Here is a 22,316-nt window from a genome sequence, read left to right as displayed (position 1 = left end):
TCTCTGGACTTTGCTTTCTCAGCCCATAAAGCCAAGAGGTTTGGACTGGACTGGACCATGGGCTGCTCCCCAAGCCCGGCGCCAGCTCTCCAGGCAGGGGAAGGGTGGCTGCACACCCCGCTTCCTCCTCCATTTCCCCCATAATAGCCTCCTGAGACTAATGACTGGGGAAGATAAGAGCCCTTTCTCCAAATGGCAGTGAATGCCACTAATGACAGAGCAGATGCAGCACTGTTAATTATGCCGCGGGTATTAAATGAAAATGCCAACCCCGGAGGAGTTTAATAGTGCCGCTGGGCTGGCAGTGGCCATGCCTAAAAGCGGTGCCATGGACCTGGGCCAAGGCAGAACGGCCCCCTCCCCAACTGTGGGGCCAGACAGGAGCCACAAAGCTTGTCTACACGGGTCCCCCTCCCCAGCGTGGGGTCCGCAGTGGCTCCTTGGAGCCGGGGATGTCGGTGGCTGCTCTGGGACATTTTTGCAGAGGGCTCTGGGGGCCTGGATGAGTTGCCTTCAGGGGCAGATGTGGGCAGACAACTGGGCCAGATAAAATTTTGAGCGCCTTCTGTATGCCAGGTCCTAGTTGGGTTGTGGAGACAAATCAGGTATTGTTTCTGGCCTTCGACGAGCTACTCACCGTCAAAGTGTATGTTCCCTGTAAATAGAAATGCCATGTCTTCGGGAGTCTCTGGGGCCCAGCATAGTGGGACACGTAGTAGGTACTTACCTCTTGCTTTCTGTTGTCTACAAGGCTTCTTCAGTGAGAGCCAGAGGCCACACGTGTGGGGGCCAGAGCACGATCAGCTGTGTGCTGAATGAGGCCCAACAGGCAGGCGGACTGGCTGTCTTCTCTAGGCACACCAACCTAGCCTTCCTGGACAGCTGGACTTGCCACCTGCGGGGTGACCATGGACAACATTTTTGCCCTCTGAACTTCAGTTTACACATCTGTAAAATGGGGAGAGTCGGGGCTATGATAGCTGCAGGCAAACTTGTGTCTTTTAAGCATCCCCAGCTCTGAACCCACAGGGTCACAGAGATTGCATAAGCATCTGAAAAGTGACATTTTGGTGGGCAGTTCAGCAGAAGGAGAGACTTCGGTCACCAAAGGTAGCTTCTGGTTCTTTCCTGTGGACTCAAGATGTCACTCAGACCTCTGTCTGATCTCCAGTAGCTCCAGACCCCTGCCTCCTGCTTCCCAGACCTGGAAAATTGTTTCTTAGGTTTTTCTAGGCCAGAGAAAGTCACAAAACCCACCCATTTCCGACACCCTTGCATTACAGATGGGTAAACTGAGGCCCAGAGAGGAGGACCCCTAGGGCCGCAGGTGCTAGGAACCAGAACTTCTAACCCCTAACCCAGTGCTCTTTCCCCTTCCCCAAGCCAGCCCAGCTCCACTGTTGAGAAATTATTAAATAGAGTTGGTGGAAGGACTCTGGTTGCCGTGACAACGGAGCCTGTGTCCTCGGGAGATAATGGCGTTGCACAGGCAGAGTGATGTGTGTTGAATGCTGATTCGGGACCTGCTAGAGTGAGTGAGCAAGAGTGCAGAGGGGACAGTGTCTGGGGTTTGAGCTCCCCAAGAAGGAGGCTTGGGCTGAGTAGGTGGGGACAGCTGTGGGGACACTCGCCTTGCCTAGTTCCATCGCTCCCACAACCTCGCACAGAGGGGTAATTACCTCCCCTTCGTGGAGGCACGAAGTAGGGCCAGGAGAGGTGAAGTGACTCTTCACCCAATCACACAGCCAGGGGAGAGGTGGAGCTGGGATTTAAATCTCAGGCTGGTGCCGGAAGTCTAGGCCCCAGAGAGTGCCTGGAGAGGGCACCCAGAGGGGGCGGACAGGTTGGTGGGACAGGGAACCAGAATGGACCCCACTCTGAACCCTGCCCTCTGGGCACCTCAACCCCTCTGAAGACTGCTGAAGAGAGTGCTCACAGAGATCCTGATGGGCCAGGGGTGACAATCCCAGCCCAAGAGGAATGGGTAAACAGTATGGCAAGGTGGCTACCCCTATCAGCTTTGGAGCCAAAATCAAACCCCGCCCTGCCACTTCCTAGCTGCGTGACCCTGGACAAGTCACCGTACCTCTCTGAGTCCCCGTGTCCTCATCTGCAAAAACGGAGACAAAATAACGGACTGAGCTCATAGGATTGTTCTCAGACCAAATAAGGTAAGGGAGTTAGAGCATCAAACCCTACTTGTGAGCGTAGCTCAATCAACAGTAGCTATAATTATTGACCAAAGAGGAGAGGCCAGGAGAAGAGCCCACTCCCAGCCATGTATCAGCTTGTAATTTGGAAGAGTGGAACTGGCTAAAATGAGTGTGAAAGTGATAAATAACAGAGCTCTTCGTTCCAGGCTAGTGGGTATCAGTAGAACAAATGAACAGCCCCCATCACCAAAAATATACATAAATATTTTGCATTTGGAAAGCGTGATTGATGTACCTCACTGCAGTGCGCTGTCCCTAAAAGCCCATGTGCAAACCACGATGGGGGAAATTGCCTTTTCTCTCTGCCAGCTATCTAAATGACCCCATGCTGTAAACCCTTTTGGAAAGTGAATACTCTCACCCACGCTCGTCATTTCTCCCTCTCACACAGCTGGTGCAAAATATTGACTCCCCTAATAGGGGATTGGAGAGCATGGGGTTAACACCCTGAGAAACCCCAAAGTGCATCATTTGCATGCTGGCAAAGATGTGATGGAGCTGGCAGACAACCCCACTCCTTTTGGGAAGCAGAAAGAGGGTGCTGGATTCAGGCATTTAGCTGTTTTAAAAGCAGTGGTGAGAGCTGGGATCCTGATTACTTGGACGCAAGCAACCATTTTGTTTGTTTCCGCAAACCTGTCTGAGGAGATCCACCCCCCCCCCCCCCCCCCCGGGGATAGCAAGCAGCCTGCTTCTGGATACCCAGAGAGGGAGGGTCATTTGTTCGCTGCTGATCCTGGGGCTGGGTGACAGGGTGTGAAGCAATGAGCCCGAAGACCTTGGATTCCCACTCCTCCAACTTGGCCAGGCAGGAGAGGGGTCAGGGAGACTCATTCAGTGGACAAATGAAGACAGCTGACATTTAACCAGGATTGGAACGAATGTGCTAATTGCAGGAAAGGTACACATGTCCACTTCAGGAGTTGTGTTTAATGAACAATTTGCTCTGAGAATTTGATTTGATCAGCACTTCCCAGTGGTTTGCACCGCTCTCTTCTATTGATTGCCTATAGGTTAAGATAACGGTGGCATTCTGCCCAGGACTTTTTCCCACTTTGTTTTTGTTATCCAAAACAAAACAAAACAAATAATACTAGCCCTAATCAAGTGATTTATTATATCTTCCAGGTAGCAAGCATTTACTCTGTACCAGGTTCTGTGTTAACCACTTTACATATTAGCTCATTTAATCCTCATAGTAGCTAAAAGTAGATACCATCGCCTCTGTCTGAGAGAGGTTGGGTGACTAACTTGGGTCACACAGCATCTGAGCTGAGACTCAAAACCCAGATTTTCTTGCCCTCAGGGCCAGTGCCCTTAACCACTACCCTGTTCTGCCTGCCCCTATCACAGCTGACAGATCAATCTCTGAAGACCTTTGACCTGTTCAGCAGAAGTTATTCATGACTTCCTTCATTGTCCATGGACTTCGGAAAACTCGCTCAATAAAAATCCCGTTTTCCCAAGTGGGTAGGTTTTTCTTGCTGCATGTGATTTTTCACTTTACAAAGAAAGGGAGATCTGTACTGTAAAGATTCCTTTAGAAACCTAAGTGCATGAATCAAGAACAGATGCATTGGCCAAAGTGAGCATTCATGTGAGTCTTTTAAAAATAAAATCAGCTTTCTCTTGTGGGAAATATTTGAGACCCAGGAATCTGACCCTTAATCAACTCTGAAAATACACACCCTCCTCATTCTCGCAAAACATTCTAAAGCAGAGGCTCTCAACTTTTTTTTTTTTTAAATCCAACTGAGCTTGTATTAAGAGAACAATAGGATTTGTTGTTTCCCAAATATAAAATTACAATACTGAATGTGCCTTTTTGATGCTCCCATCCCAGTGAGTTTTGCGTATCTCCACTAGGGAAGGGGAAAGAGTAACTTTGTCCTTCTACCGCTTAGGAGAAGAGCTTTCTGGAGTGACTAGATTGCACCATGTATGTTAGGATTGCAAACTCAAGGTCCAGTGAAGGCTGGGCAGGTCAAAGAAATGAGTAAAGAGGTCAGGGATGAGATAATTATCATGGTGGGACTTACAGTAAACTGGGAAACACATCACTGCTCCCTCCCCCCAGTCCCTGCAAACTGAAGTTTTAAAATTCTAATACTGCTGAACCAAACACTTACAGGGGACCCGTTCGGCCCCGCAAGCCATTAGTTTGAGATCCCCGCTGGTTCTTATTGTGACTTTGTATGATCTTGATCCAGACGGTCTATCTTTGGGGCTTCAGTGTGTTCATCTCTAGAATGGAAGCAAGAAAGCCTGCAGAGTGGAAACAGCGCCCCAGGTGTGGATGCTCGATAACGAACTGTGGAAATGCCCAGAAGTGCCATTCTGTGAAGCGGAGTCAGCTCTCCATCTAGGCTGCGCGTCTGCGTGTGACTTATTACAGATTATCACTTAGTTCAGCCAGTCCCTGCAGTACTGTGTTTTCTTTTTTCCCAAATCTGAGTTTTTTAAGGGCGTTTATCCTAATGCCCTTCAGAGTCCTTCAAGCACATCATGCACAGGAGAGAATGCTTATTTAACCCCCTGGTTTTCTCACAAGTGTGTCTTAAAAGGCAAGGAGTGATGTAAAAGAACGCCAGGTGGTCAGCATGTGACTCTTATTTCCTGATCTGAATTAATCTTTTCTGACCGGTTGAGCTGTGGGGGGGGGGAGGTCTTTTCAGAAGAAGCCCCCGGAGTGCAATGCTGCAGAATTCCAGCTCACCAAGCAAGGAGCCAAGAATGGTAGGAAAACCGCAGCCGGGAACAGCCGGGAACAGGACTGCGAGGGCCCCGAGGCTGAGAACCTTGACCTGTTCCGCTGTGGGCTCCCCTTGTGCCTGGCACAGGGTACTTCCCAGTAGGTGCCTTGAGCCCTCCTGAGGACACTGACTGATGGTCACCGACAGTGAATCCAGTGAAACCAAATGGAGGAAGCCAGTCAGGCAGGTCTGGAAGCCTGCGTTCCAGTCAGAGCTCCTTAACCACTGGAGACCGCAGGCTCTGCCAACCAGCTCTTCCTGCTGAAATATAGGCCCCCTCTTTCCTTGGGTTCTCTGGAGGCTACAGTGAGATCACAGAGTAGAGCCTAGTGCAGCGTCCGGTTCAGGAACAGCACCCTGACTCCCCTCCCTCTGCTGTCCTTACTTTTTTTCCTCCCGTCTTCCTCCTGTGGCCCTGTTCCCACCACTCTGTACTGGCCTCTCGCTCCGGTTTTCTTCACTCTCCTTTCCCCTCCTCCTTCCTGCCCTCCTCTCTGCATCCCTCCCCACTCCTAAACACCCAAGGAGGGCTGGACCCTGGACCCCAGGCACCTGCAGGAGCAGCGGGCGGCCTCCCCTCCAGGGCCAGCCGAGGAGGCTATGTCCAGGCTCTCCTTGCATGAAGCACTCAAGAGCCCACTCCTGGGGTGTATTCGTCTCCTCCAGGTCATGTGACCTCATGGTGGCACCCTGAACCGGCTGCAGTGGAAGCATTTACGCCATGGAAATCAACCTTCTGTTTGCCCTCCTGAGGGCCCGTTGGTGAACTCTGGCACACTGCTGCTTTGGAGACCAGTGTCACCTTCTCCTACGCAGACATTTCTTGAGGACTTAATAATAACAAGTCCCCTGTCACAGAGAGGGACATGGGATAGAGGGGGACAGAGGGTGGAACTCAGTGTAACACGTTTGCATCTATCACTGAAGTGCTATGGGGGAAACAGGGCAAGTGGAAGACCTGGGTTCCATTCGTACAGAGGTGACAATGTCGCTGGGGGGATGAGACTGGATAGAAGTCAAGGTATGTGTAGTGACAGGGCCTTCGCCTTCACCCCCACCGTGAACCCAGCTCAGATGCTACCCTCCGTCCCCCTTCTACTGCCCCCCTCCCCAGGTGCCAGACTCTGGCCAAGTCATCAGACCAAATCCCCCCACCTTAAAAGGCTCTGGTGACCCCCAAGTTTCCCCGGGTATCCAAGGTGGGGAAGGGCAGTTAGAAGCAGAGGCTCCGGAATCAAACTGCTGCCTCCTGGATCTGGGACCACAGGCAAGGCGCTTTCCTGCTTTGAGCCTCAGTTTCCACATCTGTGCAGTGAGAGGTCAACATGATCATTTGTGAAATGCACTAAACATATTAAGCACTCAATAAACGTTCAGTTTGGTCACTGCTCTTACTACAGGACATGGTGCACCCCCTTTTCCTACATTTGAAACCCCTTATTGCTGCTTTTCCCCTGTCTAGCCACACACCCTGAATAACCCCAGCTTCTAGCCAGCCATACCAGGCTCCTCACTGTCCCTAAAATACATTATGCGTCTTCACCCTGTTCTATCTGCCTAGAATAGATCAGCAGCCAGGCTTGGGGTAAGGCAAGGATTCCGGTCCTGCTTTTCTAGCTGTGATTATAAAGAGAACGTCCCCACTTCTGTCCCCATCTGTCAGGGGGACAGAGTGCCATCCTCTCCCAGTTGCCTGCTGAGGGGGCCATCCCTCCTCTGGGCTGAGGAAGAACTTATCACAGGGATGCTGGTTACCTGTGGCCCATCCCCCAGTCGTCCCAAGAGCTCAGTGGCGGGCAGGGCCAGACTCCAGCTGGTATCTTTGTCCCCCTGCACCCAGTGTGGGACCTGCTCCCCAGAGGCACACAGTCCATGCGGACAGGATTGGATTGAATACTGCCTTGACAAGAGGAGGTGCTCCGTCGGGCTTTGCAGACATTTAGGGGCCAGGGCACATGTTAGCAAACCACTGATTGAGCTAGATAAGCAGGGTGAGAGGAGAATAAGGATGCAGATCAGAAGTGTCATTGGAAGGCGCTGTCTGCCTCCTCTCCTTGCACTCGGAGGAGAACCAAGGCACAGAGAGCGGAAGGGACTGCTAGAGATCACACAGCTAGTAATGTGTGGAGTGGATTCCCACAGGGGCCTGCGACTCCAAAGTCTCCAGCTAGCCACGCTCTCTCCTTGCCCTGCAGACGTGGCCCCGAGGGCCAGCTCCTTGCTGCTGCACACAGGGCACATGTATGCAGCTGGAGGAGAGCTGGGGACCCCCGGAGGGGATCACAGCCCCTTGGGGCTGGCTGCCTCCCCAAAGGACTCTAATTAGACCCCTGGGGCCTGGCAAGAGCTGCTCAGCCTGGATCCCATGTGGTTGCTTGTTGGCCCCTGGGATACCGGCGGGTTTGCCCAATACGACCGTGGGGACGTTAGCCTCTTACGGAGCCAGACCTCAGCAGCCTCTTGGGTTTCTTAAAAAGAGCGAGAGGCCTTGTCCTTGTGGGGGTTTTCCCTGGAGGGAGTTGCTTGCTGGAGATGGGCCACTCTTACACACCCCAAAGGTGGCATGTGGGGGTTCCACAAGCATCCCACTAGAGACAGCAGAATAGAGTGTTTAAGAGCGTGGACACAGGAGCCCAGCTTCCTGGGTTCAATAGTTAATACATATAAATCATTTACAGCAGGCCTTGGGCATGTTAGTAAGGGTCTAACTCACTTCCTTCCCCCACTCTGAGCTCTTTTTCTTTCTATCTTTGTTAATGAAAAGTTTTTGTTGTTTTTGCTGCGTGCAACCCCAAAGAAAGAGAGCCTTAACTCCTGGAGTTTATTCCACCATTAAATGGGTCTGTTAAGCCTCTAGCAGTTATAAAGCTGATTTTTTTTTCTCACTCTGGTTGTTGGGGCAGGGGAGGGGTGTGTTCTCTGGCCTTCTCCTATATTCTGGTTTGGAGGGCACCCCGGAGAACTGGACCTGCAGGCTCTCAGAGGCTGCAAACAGAGGGGAAGCGCTTGAGCCTGGGTTTTCTCATCTGCATGGGGCTGTGAGTCTGGGGAAACTCATCTATGTGAGTCACATCTCTTCTCCTCAGAATCCAGCAGGCAGGCATGAATAGTAGTAAGGCTACATATAAAGGCTTCAGAGAATTTCACACAAGCCCCTGTCTGGGAGGCACCTGTTAGGTGAGCTGACACCACCAGACTGTGAGTCAGCGGGCCTGGGTTAAATCCTGTGTGACCTTGAACAGGTCATTTGACCTCTCTGAGCCTCGGTACCATCATCTGCGAAATGGGAGCTAGTAATCATTGTAGCTTCAATGTATTTAGCACTTGCTGGGCCTGGCACAGCACTAGAAAATTCTAATCCAGTCCTCACGCTTTGTGAAGTGGTTACTGTTGGCCCCATTTCCTGAAGAGGAAACAAACACTTGGAGAAAATAAGTAACGTACTTGAAAATCACAACAGGATGCTGTGAGGTGTAGGCATTCAATAGATGCTCTTGAGAAATGCACCCGGGTCTGTAAATGACCTCTCGGGTATGTTGAGGCAAGTCAGGAGTGTGCACCAGCACAGATCTGCTTTCTTTCATCTCTTAAGTATGAATGTGTAATGAGCTGGGGGGTCTGAAAGAATCATACCGTTTGTGTCCCGTGTGACCTTGGGCCGGCCACCAGCCTTCTCTGGGCCTTGTTCTTCATCTGTAGACTGCTGGGGTAGACCAGGTGTACCAGTGTGGCAGAGAATAAGTCTCAAACAGGAAGGAAGCTGCATAGGCCCTAGACCCCGCTGGCTGAGGGTCCAAGGAAAAGGGCTAGCCGTCTAGACCTGAGGTCGTCTATTTTGCCTGCAGCTCTCACCCTGGCAAAGATTCACTTGTTGCCCACCCCCACCCGACTCAGGGGAGGCCTCGTAGGCCCTCTCCAGCTGCCCCCTCTCCATCCGAGCACCTTCTTCGGGGAACCTTCCTTGGCCTTCAGGGCAGTCGGTGTCAAAGGCTGCCCACGACACCGGCATCCATCTGCACGCATCCAACCTCCTTCTGACCTTCCGCACATGATGATCAGCTATTAATTGGTCCTCGTATTTGTGCCACATTTTTCAATTACAAAGCACTTCCCCGGCCATTCATCTCTTTGAATAGCGATCCGAGCTGCTATTTACTGAGCACTTCCTGTGCACCAGGCCCTCTGTTTTCACCAGCCTCTCTCCACGCATCATCTTGATTCAGAGTTTCACTACAATCCTGTGAGGTACAGGAGTCCACATTTACAGATGAGGAAACTGGTACTCCAGCACGCTTACGTATCTGGCCCCTGGTCATACAGGGATTTGAACCAAGCTCTGTGGAAGAATCAGGGTCATCCCTAACCTAGAGCTTCCAAAGTTGCCCTGGGCACCTGAATGACTGGGTCCTTGTTAAAATGCAGCTTCCGATCCTGTGGGTCTGGAGTGGGGCCCAAGGTTGGTTCGTTCTTTCTTTCTTTCTTTCTTTCTTTCTTTCTTTCTTTCTTTCTAATATTTATTTATTTTTGAGAAAGAGAGAGAGAGTGTATGTGAGCAGGAGAGGGACAGAGAGCGAGGGAGACACAATCCAAAGCAGGCTCCAGGCTCTGAGCTGTCAGCACAGAGACCAATGTGGAGCTCAAACTCATGATCTAAACCATGAGATCATGACCTGAGCCCAAGTTGGACGCAGAACCGATTGAGCCATCCAGGCGCCCCAAAAGAGAATCACACTGGATAACGATGCCCCGGGTCAGTGAACAATCTGAGACTGCTTTACAGTAGCCCCAGGCTGGCAAGCCTCAGTTTCCCTGTCTGTCAGATGGAGGAAATAGCTTTTGGCTTATGGAGATGGAATGGGGACTGGATGATATAACACCTGTGAAATGCCTGGCACACAATAGGTGCTCAATAAATGCTGGCTCTTCTCCCTTGATAGGAGCTGGCATGGGTCTGGATACACAACAGATGCTCAATAAATCTATTGAGCCCAGCATTTTCCCCCAAAGCAGAGAATAAACTGCATTATGTTTCCCTTTGGAATGAAGCCAAACCCAATATTAATTTTTTTCTTGAACCTCAGAGTTCCAAAAAGAAATAAAAGCAAGTAGAGTGATTGCAGTATGAAGCAAGCCTCTGTAATTTCTGTAATTACAGAATGGGAGCAAGACAAAGCAGGAGTATGCACAGCGTCATGGGAGGGAGCGGGGGCCCCTACTCTCAGGCCTGCTACTCCCCCCCCTTGCCTTCCTGGCTCTTCATGGTGCCCCACTCGCTCTGAGTGGGTTCTGGGCCCACCCCCGGACCTGGACAATGGCAGCCCTGAGACACTGGCCTTGACCTTTTGGCCTCTGCCCAAGTCTCCACCCCATGCAGCCACCAGTCCCTCTGATGTAGTGGGACAGAGGGAGGATTGTCCAAGGCGGCTGCCACACACTCCCCTCCCCCCAGCCTGCCATCTGTGCAGGGGGCTGCTGACAGCCAGTCTGCTAGCAAGGCCTGTAAGCCCCACCTCCAAAAGAGAAACCTGGTCAACTCCCCACCACCTCTGCCCTAGCTGCCACCATTCAAGTCACTGTCCTCTCTCCCTGGACTCTCAGCCTCTTAATGCCCCGCCCCGCTTCACCCCCTGCCCCTCTGCAGCCTCTTCTGGGCAGAGTGAGACTTTTAAATGTAAGTCAGTTTTCCCCCACCACTTAAACCCTCTACTCTCTTCCATCCCGTTTAGAAGAAAATGTGAACTCCTTGCTGTGGTCTCCGAGACCTTGTGTGATCTGGCCCTTGCCTGCCTCTGACTAGTTCTGTTCCCTCCTGTACTGGACTGCAGCCAGCCCAGCCTCCATGCTGACTCTCAAACATGCCAAGCTTATTCCTGCCTCAGGGCCTTTGCACTTGCTGTTCCCCCTGTTTGAAATAATGTATCCTAGAGAGTCATATTTCTGGCTTCTAATGCGAACTGAAAAAAATTTTTGTTCAGGCCAAATAAAACAAGCCCAAGGGCCAACTTTGACCCATTTTGCCAGTTCTGATCTAGAGCTTCCAAACTACATATTTTTTTTCTTATAAAGCATTTCCTCACTCAGGGGTTGGCAGAGGTATTCTTTCTGCTTGGTTTGGCCCTGTTTTTAACGATGGCTTTGGGACTTGGTCTCAACGTGCACATCGAGGAAGGAACATTTTCATGGGAACATTTTCACCACTTTGCTGCCTTGAGTCTCTTTCTTTAACTCCTTCCCAGAGCCTCCCTGTGTGAGTCTTCTTCTCTAATACTAATCTAATCATATTATCACCCCCGTTGCATCCCTGCAACTGGCCCCTAAGTTCCTTAGCCTGGCTTTCAAGGTCCTTCACAAACTGACCTTCCTATCTTCAAACCTCCCTACTTCTGTTTCTCCACCTGGGATGCCCTTCCCTCTTTCTGACCCTGATGAACACCTATTCAGCCTTCAAAACCCAGTTCCAATGTCCCCTCATCTGGGATGCCTTCTCTGGTTGAATTAAATCATTCCTTCTAGGCCTACGGTGTCTTGTTCATACACTCTTGCTGCACGTATCATAAGGTATTATGATTGGCTGTAGACAGAGATATTTCTCCTTCTAGGCTGTGACCTTGTCAAGGTCAAGGACCTGGTCTTGTTAATGTTTGCAACCCAAGTGTCCGGCCCAGCTTCGTGTACACATTAGACCCTAGTAAACATTTACAACATGGAATCTTTCTGCTGGTCCCTGTTAGTTCACGGATTCAAACTCCGGTTCAAAATGCAAAGTGCTAGAAATGATTGTCCCATCCCTGTTTCAGCACCCAGCATATGCTGAGTAAGTACTTACTGAAGAATGGAAGGAGTGAATGAGTAGGTGAGCGAAAGTGGAAAATGGGTCACTTGCGGTCACACCTTAACAGTGCCCTTTAGAATGTTAACTTCGGTGGAATTCAGCTAACATGGAAAAGTATTAAGGAGGAACACGTAGCCAGATTCTTGGTCTGTGGAATATTGTCACCTGATGGGGAAGATCCAGAAGGCTCTGGAAGTGGGCCTTGGAAAAATGTCCCAAATCACGAGGTGGTGAGAGGCATTCCTATTACCCATTGCGTCGGCAGGTGGAGGAGGGCTGCAGAATGGCACTGTCCAGGCTGGTGAAGAAATGCGTGGTCTCACGGCGGTGGGTCCACAGAGCCATCTCAACACTGAGCAGCCCCTGGCGGCAAAGCGCAGGAACCTGTTTCGGGAAAGGGGAAATAGCAACTGGCTAGAAGGTTGGCTCCTGCTTCAGAGAGCATTACGTTTCTAGAAAGACAGCCAGATTCCTCTGCTGTGAACTTGAACATGCCTGTGCTTTCCATGTGCCGTTTTTCGGAGAAAGGGAGCGACAGGTTAACCAGCTGGTGTCAGGAATGAAAATTGGCAAGAAGCTATTCTTGGGGGGTATTAGCGAGGCCGCTTCTGAATGTGCTGTCTGTAAGCATCGGGCCCTAGGCTTTTTAATGAACAGGGGCCCTTTGATCATTTTCCTGCCATCTACTAGATGCTTTGGACTGTCTTTTTCTTGCCAGACTTGACTTATTACAGAACAGTTCTTTATTTTATTAACTGACCACACAAACGTACCACTCCCAGCTTCGACTGGCCCAAGGTGATCAGCTAGACCACTCCTAAGTTGGTATACAGAGAACCCAAAGCATGGAGATTTGACATTCTCATTAGCTAGTTTCCCCCCTGGAGGCTAAAAGGACTATTTCCATCAGTCTGAAAATGCTGAAAGTCTGTGAAGGACCGGATGATACGCCCTCAATAAATGTTAGCTGCTCTTAGTAGTGGTATTGCCATCGTCACTACCACGATGGCCTTCTGGGAAGCTGTGACACCTAGATTTGGAACCACAATCCGCACACATACAGAAATAATCACAGTGATGATGAGGGCTGAGATTTCCTAAGCACTCACTCTGAGCTAGGTATTCCTTCCCCTGCTCTACATGCATGATCTCATGTAACCCTTCACCGCCCCATTTTACAGATGAGGATCAAAAAGGGGGTGGAACTTGCCCAGCGTTAGTAAATGTGAAGGGGAGCTGAGGTCTCTGATGTAGCCCCAGGGCCGTCTGTCCCACTGCCTTGCAAGCCAGAGGGCCTTCTCCATGGGGATCCCCAAAGAAACACCAGTTACATCAGTTCGTGGCCTTATATTGTTACCTTCACATTTTGCACGTCTTCTAAAAGGAAGGCTGTACACGTGGAGACGTGGCTCTTCAGAGGGCAGTTACAGGCATCTGGCTAAATCTTTCTCATATTCTGAAGATAGCATGTATGCCTCTCTCATGCTGAGCTCTTCAAGTAGCCATGGACTCTGATCTCTCTGGCCTTTGCACGAGGTGATGCTAAATGTACTCATGGAGAGGGTGGTGGAATAAACCGCCCGGTGAACCAGAACTCTGCTTCCTCCTGACCTTCCACCTTTCCTGTGTGTCAATGTTGAATGATTTCTTCAAAGGACATACACACCGTGTTTCCCCCTTAAACACACCCTGCCATCTCCCCTGCTTCCTGGGAGTAGGCCAGAGGGGCACCTGTCTGCCTGCCTGCCTGCCTGTCACTCTGTCTGTCTCTCTCCCTGAGTGGTGTGGGGCAATCTGAGGCCCCAGTGCACAGCACCGTAAATTTTAGTTTGGTTTGACTCTCTGTGGATAATCAACAAATGTATCCAGAGTGGAGGCCGGAAGTTGTTGTTCCCGTAGGCTACAGAGAACTTGGTCAAGTGGTAAGGGAGCAGAGATTCAAGACTTTAGCAGGAATCCTCTTGAGTCAATGGGAGCAAACAGGAAATTTATGTTACCGCTATGGGGATGCTTCCTTTGTAACCTCTAAACACAGGTATGTAACCCAGCCTTAAGAAAGCCTGGAATGGCTGACACAAATGCTTCCAAGATTCTCTCTCCATCTTTTTTTTTTTAGTTTATTTCTTTATTTTTAGAGCGAGAATGGGTGGGGGAGGGGCAGAGAGAGAGAGAGAGAGAGAATCCCCAGCAGGTCTGCGCTGTCAGTACAGAGCCTGACGTAGGACTCGAGCCCACGAATTGTGAGATCATGACCTGAGCCCAAGTCAAGAGTCAGACACTTAACCGACTGAGCCACGCAGGTACTCCTCTCTCTCTGTCTTTGGACCTCTGATTTCCTTCCTTCTCAGCAGATAGATGGGAGAGGCTGGTCTTCTTTCTCAGTCTCATGCCAAATTCCCAGGCAAGGAGCTTTGATTGACTAGCCAGAGTCAGGTGATCAGCCCTGGTCCAAGGTGATTGGATCCTTTTGGACAAACATGGTGGCTGGAGCCCACAAGGGTAGGTCATGGGGACAGTAAAGGGCATCACTGCTTTGATAGTGAATGGCTAACTGCCCCCCCCCCCACAAAAGGGGTTCCATTTTAGCCTCCCCTTTTCCTGATGCTGCTCTCTCTCTTGCATATCCCAAGACTTCCTGGTAGACTACAGAATGAGCTACCATCCCTGACAATGGGAGGTCACCCTACCTGAGTCTGGAGTTCCTTCTGATGGCGCCAGGCCCAAGTCAGGAGCTAGATGGGCATCTGAGACAAGGCTGTGGGTCATCCTTGAGAACAAGAAACAAGGTTGGCAGTAAAGTTTCGATGGCCTGAAGGTGGTCTGGTTTTCTGTGAACTCTAGGAAGAGACAATGGTGTTTGGTAATGAGGACTGCGCGTGAGGGGCCGTCAGGTGGGTGCACAGCCCCCAGGGTCCCCCCAGCGGGGCAGCGCTGAGGGAGGAGGCTGCACATTGCTTTGGCTCCCCTCCTACATCTCAGACCTCAAACCAGTGCTTCACACATTCCTGTGAGCCCTGGGGATTCCATACATTTATTCTGCATGATTTTATTAATTTAAAAATGTCTTATAGAAACTTAGAAATGTAATTTTTTGCAGAAATTTAGAAATAATTCTAAAAATCCAGAAAAGCACACACACACACACACAAAAAGGAAATAAAAATAACTCTTATAATCTAATCACTGTGAATACCTTAGGATATATCCCTTGGGTCTTGGAGGGTTTTTTTTAATGAACAGATTTGGGGGTGGGGAGTGGGCAAAATTAGGATCATACTAAATGAACTATTTTGAGGTCTGCTTTTTTCACTCCATAAAACAAGGTACCATCTCACGTGTTCTTAAGGTGGTCTTTTACAACATTTCTGCATGTTTGGTTGGAGGATGGAGAAAAATCTCGGCTGAGTTCGCCGGCTCCCATTTGGGCCCTGAGGAGCTGCGTCCTCTCTGTCGCCTTCTCTTTTCCTTCTCATAAAATGATGGAGTGACATCCTTGCCTTGCCCTCAAGGCAAGGTCCTGAGAGGGCAGCAGGCCCCTTCCAGCATGTTCCCAGTGCCCCGTGGCCAGCACCACACTGCATGGACTCACGTGGTCACCCGGCAGGGGCGCTCAGAGAGAGGCTTCCCGCACCCCTGCCGCTCTCCCTCCAGGGCTGCCCATTAGGTACTGCCTGCCAGCTCACCAGGGTCCCTCCTCATGTCTGCTTTTCAGGATCCCACCCAGGGGCTGCAGAGGGCACTGCTCTGGAGCTGATGCACCACTGAAAATCATCAGGTAACATCTGTAACCAAAATCATTACAACCATTTGTGGAGTTCTCTCTGTAAACCAGTCAGGTGAAAAGTACTCTTACAGCTATTAAAGCTTAGTTTTGCCACCCTTCTACAGGCTAGATAAGATTACTCCCATTATATAGATGAAGAAACTGAGGCTAGAGCAATAAAAAACAGTGCTTAGGGTCACTCAGCTTGTAAAAGGCAGACTGGAGATTTGAATCCAGGATGGGACCGAGCCCAACGTCATACACTGTCCTCTACCCCACGCTGCCTCTGGAACTAAAGAGGTAAGGAGAGTGCAGGGTGTAGGTGAGATATATCTTGGGTCAGAGAGGTCATGTAAACTAGTGGTCCTTCTTCAACTGATGGCTGGGACTGGCTCCCAGCATAAGAACCTCCTTTTGCAGAATTTGTTAAATGTATGGATTCAGGATGCATCTCCTTGAGATTCTGATGTGGGACATCTGGCGTGTGACCTGGGAATCTGCATTGTGACAGAGTTTCACAAAGAACTTGGAAGCGTGGCCAGGCTTGGGGTTGCTGAGAAAATAGTAACAAGTTCCCACCATTTGCCAGGCGCAGGGTCCTCATTGAATAAGCAAAGAACACTGCCCAATGAGGGACATACTATTATCATAACTCAATTTTTTAATATATTTTTAAATTTATTTTTTAACTTACATCCAAGTTAGTTAGCATATAGTGCAACAATGATTTCAGGAGTATATTCCTTAATGCCCCTTACCCATTTAGCCCCTGCCCCTCCCACAACCCCTCCAGTAACCCTCAGTTTGTTCTGTGTATTTAAGAGTCTCTTATGTTTTTGTCCCCCTCCCTGTTTTTGTATTATTTTTGCTTCCCTTCTCTTATGTTCATCTGTTTTGTGTCATAAAGTCCTCATATGAGTGAAGTCATAGGGTATTTGTCTTTCTCTGACTAATTTCACTTAGCATAATACTCTCCAGTTCCATCCACGTAGTTGCAAATGGCAAGATTTCATTCTTTTTGATTGCTGAGTAATACTCCATTGTGTGTGTTCTTTATTTATCCACTTATCTTCTTTATCCATTTATCCGTAGATGGACATTTGGGCTCTTTCCATACTTTGGCTATTGTTGATAGCACTGCTATAAACATTGGGGTGCACAAGGGGTGTACCGCCTTCACTCACCACCTGTAGCTGGGTCACCTCCCTGTTCCAGCCCATGGTTAAGCCCCACCATTACATTGGTCATGGTTACTATGACCTCAGGGAATGAGAAATCTAGTTGTACCCCACGAGGCAAAGATAAGGAACACTTAATATTTCTGTCTGAATATTTGGTCTCCTCAGTTTTCTTCTCTGAGCAAGACCCATAACGAGGGCATGTGACGCAGATGCAGGTTTGACGTTAGCTCAGGAGCTATGAAGACACCACATCCCCACGCACAAGTCTAGAAACAAAGGGTACTGCCCTTCCTCTAGGAGAAAGAGGGCTTATGAGAGAGCCTTCTCCAGCTCCTAGGTTGTTTGGGGTTATTTTATTTTTGTAATTTTGGGGCAACTCCAGGATCTTGCCACCCTTCTGTGCCTATCACCCCACCTCTCTCTTCTCCCAGGGTGACCTTGAGCCGCAAAACTGCTGTCCGCGTGGACCGGGGCCGACATCGCACGTCCATCTGCCAGGACCTCTGTGTCCAAACTCCGAGACATGGCGACCAATGGCAGCAAGGTGGCCGACGGGCAGATCTCCACGGAGGTCAGCGAGGCCCCTGTGGCCAATGACAAGCCCAAAACTCTGGTGGTCAAGGTGCAGAAGAAGGCAGCGGACCTTCCAGACCGGGACACGTGGAAGGGCCGCTTCGACTTCCTCATGTCCTGTGTGGGCTATGCCATCGGCCTGGGCAACGTCTGGAGATTCCCCTATCTCTGCGGCAAAAACGGAGGTGGTAGGTGCTGGCCTGGCAACCTCCCAGCCGGGCCTGGACCCCTTGGAGAGTGTCACACTTGGGCGTTTTCTGGGGCAAACTCAGGGGAAGGGGTCCCCTAAAGACTCCAAAGGGAGTACCAGGCCCCATTTCCTGTTTCTTGTCCCTTAACCAAAAGATTCCCAAAAGGACAAGTGTCCTTTGTTAACACCACCAAAAAGTTCACCTCTTCATTTTGCAAAGAACGGGGGACATAGTTTGAGCAAAGGACATCCTTGGACCTCAGTTTGGCTGTGGGTGCTGCTTTTGAGGCAGAGGGTAAGGATATCATGGCCGGGACCCGAAAACGCCCTGCCGTGATGCTCCCTCTGACCGGGGCTTCTCCAAAGCCTTGGGGTCACGAGCGTCTCTCTTCTCAACCCCACAGGGGCCTTCCTGATCCCCTACTTCCTGACCCTTATCTTTGCGGGGGTCCCTCTCTTCCTGCTGGAGTGCTCCCTGGGCCAGTACACATCCATCGGGGGCCTGGGGGTGTGGAAGCTGGCCCCCATGTTCAAGGGTAAGTCTGCAGAGTGGGGGGCCATGTGCTGGTGCCCCTGCCCACAGAACTATGGTGAAACCAGGCCCTTCCCGGCACTTCCATCCCCACTGGAGAGGGGGACCTGCTCGGTTCGCATCTGAGCAGAGTGGAGCCCTCACAAGGAGCCAGGTGATAGATGGTGGCATTGACTATAATCTAGGGTGAGGGAGGTGGACAGGAGTGCCCAGTGCAGAGGCCCCCCCACCCCACACACACACACACACACACACCAGCCTGCTGTCCTGTGAACTTATTTCCCGAGCCAGGGCTGGTGCAATTTTCTTTGCTTCCTTACTCAGTGCCTGACACTCAGATAGATATGTGGAGAAGCATTCTTGTCTGGCAAGCTCAGACTCCTGCCCCACCTGCAACCAGCCAGTGCTGGGCCGCAGACCCAAGTCCCCACTTGCCAGGTGTGTGTGACCTTAGCTAAGTTCCTGCCTCTCTCTTAGCCTCAGTGCCTCAATAACACCTGTCTCCAAGGGCCAGTGAGCTGGTGGGCATCATGGAAAATGATAAGAATGGCACTCACTGGAGTGTTATAATTTTTTTTAATGTTTATTTATTTTTGAGACAGACAGAGACAGAATGCAAGTGGGTTAGGGGCAGAGAGAGGGAGACACAGAGTCCGAAGCAGGCTCCAGGCTCTGAGCCGGCAGCACAGAGCCTGATGCAGGGGTTAAACTCACAGACCGTGAGATCATGACCTGCTCCACCCAGGCGCCCCATGTAATTATTCTATGAAATGTCATGCTGCCGTGTCCACTCCCAGGTGTGGGCCTTGCCGCCGCTGTGTTGTCGTTCTGGCTGAACATCTACTACATCGTGATCATCTCCTGGGCCATCTACTACCTGTATAATTCCTTCACCACAGTGAGTGGACCCTTGCACCGCCCCCTCCAGAAGGAGCCAGACCCAGAGCCTGCTCTCTGTCTACTGGGACTACCTTTCTGCTCACAGTGCTGTTCCTTGGGTGGAGGGTGTGGTTTGTGTTCAGTGGTCCCTGTCTCCCTGCAAGTTGTAGCACCAACAGCTGCTCTGGGCCAGCCACTGAGCCAGGTGCTTCATGGGGGCTAACATCTACTCCTCTTGACACCCTTCTTAAGGTGGCTTTTGTTAGCTCATTTCATACGGACCCAGACTTCCTTGGTTCCAATCCTGACCCCAGGATATACCAGCTGTGCAACTTCGAGAAAGAAACTTAACCTCTCTGAGCCACAGTGCTTATTTATACAATGAAGGTAGAAAGGAAACCTGCTCATAGAGTTGTTGTGAGGATTAAGGAGTAAATATGTGCAAAAGGCTTAGGATTGTACCTCACAAAGAACAAGTACCGTAAAGTGTTCACTGTTAACATCAGTGTGCAGATGTTAACTGCGAGATCTCTTACTCAAGGTCACATAGCTAGGAAGCGGCCCCCAGATGAACAGACAAGATATTGTGGTGCCGCTCAGAAAGCTGGTTTTCAGAGGGATATGATCAAGGTTCAAGTTTCAGCTCTGACACTTAGGAGCTGTGCAATCTTGAACAAGTTGCTGCCCCTCTCTGGTCTCTAAAATGGGGATCTCAACAAGACCTGCACCTGAGAGCTGTTGGAGAGGGGAGGCGAGGTAATGGATGGCTATGAGGAGGCTCGGGGGACTGTGAGGATGGACGAGGTGCACTGGGACCACTGTTGCCATCCCCTGGGGGCTCAATTGTGTTTGTCCATGCCCCTGTGCCTTTGCAGACGCTGCCGTGGAAACAGTGTGACAACCCCTGGAACACAGACCGTTGCTTCTCCAACTACAGCGTCGTCAACACCACCAACATGACCAGCGCCGTGGTAGAGTTCTGGGAGTAAGTGTGGGGCCATCGGTGGTGGGGGTGCCTATCAGCCAGGGCCAGCAGGAGACAGAGGTGCCCTCAAAAGGGTGATGGGAGCTGATGATGTGCGCAGGGCTGAGGGGGAAGCGAGGGAGAGTGAAGTCCCTTTCTCCCTCCTAGAGAGCTGGGCCATGGAAAGGGCCACTAGTTACAAACTAGGGAGAATGAATTGCTTCAGTACAGAGAATGAATTCCTGCCTTCTCTCTCCTCCTGACCAGTGGCTCCTGCCATTGGTCAAACCTAGCTAGAAGCCAGAGGACAAGGGAGCCAGCCATACAGGCATAGCAGCCAGCCTCCCAGGGCACAGAACAGAATGGACAAGGGTGAAGAGTGAGTCCCCGGAAGGGAGTAACCAGCACAGGACAGGGAGAATTGCCAGGAGAGGACAACAAAATCCCAGCTCATCCTGAAAACCAGTCCAGTCTACTTAGAAACCCAGAGTTGTTTGGACTAAAGGCACACATGCGCACACACACACACACACGCGCGCGCACACACACGCGCACACACACACACACACTGTACATACTGAAGGCCGTGCTGATTGTATCTTCAGGAGAGCACATCATAGATTGTGTGTTGGGATATTGATTACTAAAAGGGGCCTTGGGATCCAAATCTTTTTGGCATGAAGGAGGCATTTGTGTTGGGTAGCTTGAAAGGGTCTGGGAGCACTCTGAAAGGTTCCACAGCACCTTAGATAAGCTGCCAGGAGGAACTGTTCTCAGGAGGTGTCAGAACACGTGATGCTAGTCTTTGTGCAGAAGTGTCCTTGGCTAGGTTGGTCTCCTTACAAATAAAATTAGATTCTTTGGCTTCTGCTTCTTTCCAGCATCTGCCACATACCCATTCTGGACTGCATTCAGCCATTTATTCAGTAAACATTTCTTGAGTGCTTACTGTGTGCAGTGTGGTTAGAGGCATGGCAAACATAAGCAAACAGGCAGTCGTAACACTAGATGAGCAAGGCTAAGGGGGGGGATGCACGGGAGGCTAGAGGTGCCCCAAGTTGGTACCTGGACCAGCCCAGGTGAGGAGTGACATCTAAGGATGAAAACCACATAGGAAGGACAGGTGTCAGCAGGAGGAAGAGAATGCATGAAGGCTTGGAGGCAGGTGAGCGCAAGCCAGGCACAGGTGAGGGGATGGGAGTCATCCAGGCTGATGAGCGTTTGAGGGGCTTCAGGGGGTGCTGAGACTAGAGAGAAAAGTAGGGCCAGCCCAGAAGGGCCTTGCAAGGTCAGCCTGGGGAGGCTGGGCTTCATGCTGAGGAAGTAAAGAGCTATTCACTGTAGGGTTTTAAGCAGGCGAGTGATACGATCAGACTTACCACTTAGAAGGGTCTCTGGGGCTAGAAGGGAGTGGGGACAGAGCAAAAATGAAGGTGCAGGTCTAGCTAGGAGGGCACTGCAGCCAAACAGGTGAGCAATAAAGGTGGCCAGACTAAGGTTCCGGCAGGTCCCTTGAGCAAATAGCACACTCTCTGCCAATTAGTATAATGGACCCCACGGTCTCCAGCCAGCTCCTGGATCTCAGTGACCACAGATGTCAGCACAGTCCCAGTGGAGGATGTCATCTGTGTTCAGTCCCGGGGTACCCCCAGGTCACTCCAGCTCCCACGTGACTTTCTGCTCTCTCCACTGTTCCACCAGGCGGAATATGCATCAGATGACAGACGGGCTAGATAAGCCAGGTCAGATCCGCTGGCCTCTGGCCATCACCCTGGCCATCGCATGGATCCTTGTGTATTTCTGTATCTGGAAGGGTGTTGGCTGGACTGGAAAGGTAAGGCCTGTGCACAGTGGGGACCAGAAGGGGATAGATCTACAAGGGGATTTCTGCTCTGGGCAAGGAGTCTGCACCTCAAGGAATCCCATCGAACCTGGAGTGAAGCAGTTCTCTTCATCTCCCTCTGCCTTGGTTTCCTTTCCTGTAAAATGGGAATAATAACGCTACCTACCTTCTGGGCAGCTCTGAGGATTACATACCACAATGCAAGTCAGACAGTTACACAGAGCCATGACAAAACACGTGGCAAACTTTGCTCAAGGACCATTGAACACACTGTCCCCACACATCTCCACTGAGCCAGGCCTTGTAGGGTGATCCAGAGATGAATATTCCACATCCCAGCCTTTGAGGAACATCAGAAATGGATCAATGAATGGTTAGATACGCAGGCCCTGTTCTGGAACAGTCCTGAGTTTAGATCCCAACTTCCCTGTTTACCTGGCTAGGTGACCTTAGGTCACTGCTCTGAAACTCCATTTCCTTCTTTAAAAAATGGGGCTCATCTGTTGGTTTGTCATGAAAATCAAATGGGGTGATGATTTTGTAAAGCAGCTAGCGAGAGGAATTGTACTTGTACTTGTTTTGTTTTTATTATT

At 50.6% G+C, this 22,316-nt stretch overlaps 1 protein-coding gene across 1 annotated transcript in view; it reads left to right on the top strand.

Moving 5' to 3' along the window:
* Nucleotides 1–22,316, top strand: part of SLC6A1 (solute carrier family 6 member 1) — a 43,119-nt gene that overhangs the window by 7,102 nt on the left and 13,701 nt on the right. The window contains exons 2-7 of the mRNA XM_027042643.2: nt 15,511–15,573; nt 17,174–17,503; nt 17,910–18,041; nt 18,835–18,935; nt 19,792–19,901; nt 21,582–21,714. Of these exons, the coding sequence (XP_026898444.2) occupies nt 17,266–17,503; nt 17,910–18,041; nt 18,835–18,935; nt 19,792–19,901; nt 21,582–21,714 (714 nt within the window). The 5' untranslated portion in view covers nt 15,511–15,573; nt 17,174–17,265. The remainder of the gene's footprint in view (nt 1–15,510; nt 15,574–17,173; nt 17,504–17,909; nt 18,042–18,834; nt 18,936–19,791; nt 19,902–21,581; nt 21,715–22,316) is intronic.

The sequence above is a fragment of the Acinonyx jubatus genome, chromosome A2, assembly GCF_027475565.1.
Source record: "Acinonyx jubatus isolate Ajub_Pintada_27869175 chromosome A2, VMU_Ajub_asm_v1.0, whole genome shotgun sequence".
NCBI classification, from domain to species: domain Eukaryota; kingdom Metazoa; phylum Chordata; class Mammalia; order Carnivora; family Felidae; genus Acinonyx; species Acinonyx jubatus.
Note: the sequence above shows the minus strand (reverse complement) of the source record. Positions and strands in the feature narration are given on the sequence as shown.